General features: G+C 39.1%; 1 protein-coding gene across 1 annotated transcript; it reads left to right on the top strand.

Annotated features, from left to right (window-relative positions):
* Nucleotides 1-1,624: 1,624 nt before the first annotated feature.
* Nucleotides 1,625-2,035, top strand: LOC141607630 (protein FAR-RED IMPAIRED RESPONSE 1-like). The gene has a single exon (XM_074426978.1). The coding sequence runs from the start codon at nt 1,625-1,627 to the stop codon at nt 2,033-2,035; it is 411 nt and encodes a 136-aa protein (XP_074283079.1).
* Nucleotides 2,036-3,756: the final 1,721 nt, after the last annotated feature.

Below are 3,756 nucleotides of genomic sequence, written 5' to 3'. Positions count from 1 at the left end.
TGCAATTTCGCTTTATCCTTTGCTTTCATGATAATCGTTGTTGTTTTCCGTCATATTTGATCGAATTTGATTATAATCTATGTTTTTGCTGCAAATTCGCTTTTTCCTTTGCTTTGCTTCTAATCGTCCTAGGTTTCTCCGTCAAATTAGATCGGATTTGATTATAATCGTTGTTTTCTTTCTTGAATTTGCAATTTCGCTTTATCCTTTGCTTTCATTATCATCGGTGTTGTTATCCGTCAAATTCGAGCGAATTTGATTTGTAATCGTCTTTCTCTGCAAATTTGCTTTATTCTTTCCGTAGATTAAAATCGTCCTTGGTTTTCCCGTTGAAATTAACAATACGCTGCTACGCTGATATTAATTTTGCAAAACATTTTCAATACTCCTTTGCTTTTGAACTCTTCTCTCTCTTCCACCTGTGTGAATATTCCTGTTCTGCTGTCAATGCTAATGTCACCACATTGTAGCAGTCTCACTGTTACTGTAACATTCATTAGTTGCTTTATCGTTACATTCCGTCAATTTTGATTATATTTGTCTTTATTCTGTTGCTTTTCAGTTTTTTAGGTTAATCGATTTTATGTTTGCTTCAATTTTAATGAAATTCGTTCACTTATACTTCAATTTACTGATCCGCTTTCCTTTGATTATACTCTTACTTGCTTTTCTCTTAAATATTAGGTCAAATATCCTCGTCTTTGTTGATTTCCACGTTCAAATTCGGTCAAATTTCATTATATTTGACCTCTTTTCCTGTTTTGTATATTCTGTCCCATTGTCGTATATTCTTTCTGCTGTCAATGCTTACAGGCTCAGCTTGTTACAATATCAATGTTACTGTAACACAATCACATATATTCATTTTCCATTTCAAATTCGGTCAAATTTCATTATATTTGACCTCTTTTCCTGTTTTGTATATTCTGTCCCATTTGCCTCGTATATTCTGTTTGCTTTGTCAATGCTTACAGGCTTAGCTTGTTACAATATCAATGTTTCTTTGTAACACAATCACATATATTCATTTTCCATTTCACATATAACATATGTTGTACCACTTCTGGATGTCCTCTTTTATTACTGTAACAATGTTACTCTTTGTAATACCACCGTTGTATTTCAGGTCACTAATACTCGTATTTTCCTTTTTGTATTACAGACTCAATCTTGTCACTCAACCCCATTCTACGCCAATTGTCCAAGAGCAACCCAATCCTCAACCAAATAATCAGCTTGTTCTGTCTCACACGCCTAATGGAGGTGAGCGTTGGATGCGTGTGGTTGAGCACAAGTTTAGACCTACCATTGGTGCAGTTTTCGCCTCCCTTGAGGCTGGAATCAAGTTCTACGAGGTTTATGCTCGGGCATGCGGATTTACCCCTCGGAAGCACGATGACGAAAACACTACGAGGTGGTGTTGCACACCAAAAATTCGTAGTCAGCAACCGTCAAGGGTTGGGGAATCTAAACCGAAACAGCGTCCCAGAACCAAGGATGATGAGAATATGGGTAATTGTTCGTCCACAGCTAGTATCTTGTTACACGGCGAGTTAAAATCACAAGAATTGGATGCCGAGCATACGTCAGATTTGCCCTTCTACATGGCCTTGATGGCCCAACTATGATTGACGAGTTTTCTAAAGTCCACAATCATCATCTCACCTCTGTCTGTAACAGAGATCTCGATAAGATTTCACGATCCCTTGATATGTTCCAGAAGACGCTTATCTTGGACAACTCCAAGTTGAATATTGGCGCTGGATTGACCTTTAGACAGGTTAAGGAACTTGTCAATGGGTATGAAAATATCGGTGCTACATTGATAGATTTTAAGAACTTTCAAAGAGATATCAAGTGCTACATTGGGTTAAGAGATGCTGACCTTTTCATCGATCGACTCGAGAAACTCAAAGCAACCCAACCCCAGTTCTACTTCGCTTATGATGTTGATCCGCAAAACCGTCTAACAAAGTTCTTTTGGGCTGATGCTACATGTATTAGAAACTACTCATTCTTTGGGGATCTTTGTTAGCTTCGACCCTACTTACGGAACCAACAAGTATGATATGGTTTTTACACCATTCACAGGTGTTAATCACCACAGAAAGTCGGTGTCGTTTTTAGGTTGTCTCCTGTTACACGAGGATGACATCTCCTTCCAATGGACCTTTCAAAGCATTTCTTGACCGCCATGGGACAAAAAGAGCCACGATTCATGATCACGGATCAATGCCCTGGCATAAAGAAGGTAATAGTGTGACAATGTTTCAGAATGAGACTTACTTAAGATTATTGTACCCCAACTTTCGACTCCAACTACCACTGTTCCATCTCTTCCTCTTTTACAAGGTTATTCAATAACAATGTCATCAGTAACTAAATTACTAACATATAATTTACTCACTTGCTCTTTCCCTATCACTGGTCAATATCACGTTCTGACTTGTTGTTTCATTATGCCGGCATACAAAGGCTTTCCTTCGTTTTCAAGACAACTAGGCATCGTTATTGTATGTGGCATATTACACAAAAGATCACGGACAAAGTTGGTTCAACACTCTGCAGAGACACGAACTTCCTTGCTCGCTTCAACGCTGTTGTTTGGGACCCTGATATGGAGCCGTCGGTGTTCGAAGAGAAGTGGCGGGAAGGTCATTTCAGATTTGAGTGGAAGATAATGATTGGTTGACTACAATGTTCGACGACGGACACCATTGGATTCCTGCCTACCATCGTGACCTTGCCTTGGGCTGCATATTAAGAACAACACACGATCGAAAGTACAAATTCGTTTTTCAAGCGCTATGAGAATCACTTTGGTACATTGGTCGAATTTTGGATGAGGTAAACAACTCTTTTTCATTCCTTACGAGCACCGGGAACAGTGTATATGTTACGATACCATTGTTTCATTGTTACATAAATAATTTGTTGCGAATCCTTGTTGCATTAAAACCAGGTTCCAAATCGCTATGGACCAGAAGACACTATACACGAAGGTGCGATGATTATAACAAACGACCACTCATTCCCCGAGCTTAAGATAGAATTACCTATAGAAAAGCATGGCGCTATTATATACACACATGTTGTGTTCAAGGTGTTCCAAGAAGAAGTAATGGCGGCCGATTTATGTGGTGTTGATGACTTTGAGAAGGAGGAGCATATGCGCATAATTCATGTAATCGATCTTTGAGACAGATGAGAATTTTCAAGGTGAGGTTGGACCTTAGAAGCACGAGATGCGGTATGCGAGTGTAAACTGTTCGAAAGAATTGGATTACTCTGCAGGCATATTTTGTGGGTGTACAAGGGCAAAGGAATTGGGCGAATACCAAGCAAGTACATTGTAGATCGTTGGCTAAATAACACACACGCAGCGAACAGGTTTGATTCGAAAACATTATTACAAATGTGATTTTGACTTGTTACGATTGTTTTCTGATAACATTGTAACCATAATTTCTTACGGTAACATTGTCACCATGATAAACAATAACTTTCTTTGTTTTACTTCCGTGCTTGATTCGAATGGGAATGTCATTGAGGATTCATATATGGCTACGTCGATGAGTCATTTGTGCAACGTATGGTCGAGTTCCGTCGGATAGTTGGTGTTCTCAAAACTTTACCCGTTGAACACACGGAAGAGTTAGCATCCCTCCTAGTTGAGTTCCGGCAGAAGTTATGTATTGAACCGCTTACAAAAGACCAAGAGATGGAGATCTTTGTTGGGTGCATCTCGTCGTCAAG

The sequence above is a fragment of the Silene latifolia genome, chromosome 10, assembly GCF_048544455.1.
Source record: "Silene latifolia isolate original U9 population chromosome 10, ASM4854445v1, whole genome shotgun sequence".
In the NCBI taxonomy this organism is placed as follows: Eukaryota; Viridiplantae; Streptophyta; class Magnoliopsida; order Caryophyllales; family Caryophyllaceae; genus Silene; species Silene latifolia.
The sequence above is the reverse complement of the archived record's forward strand: the minus strand, read 5'-3'. Positions and strand labels throughout refer to the sequence as shown.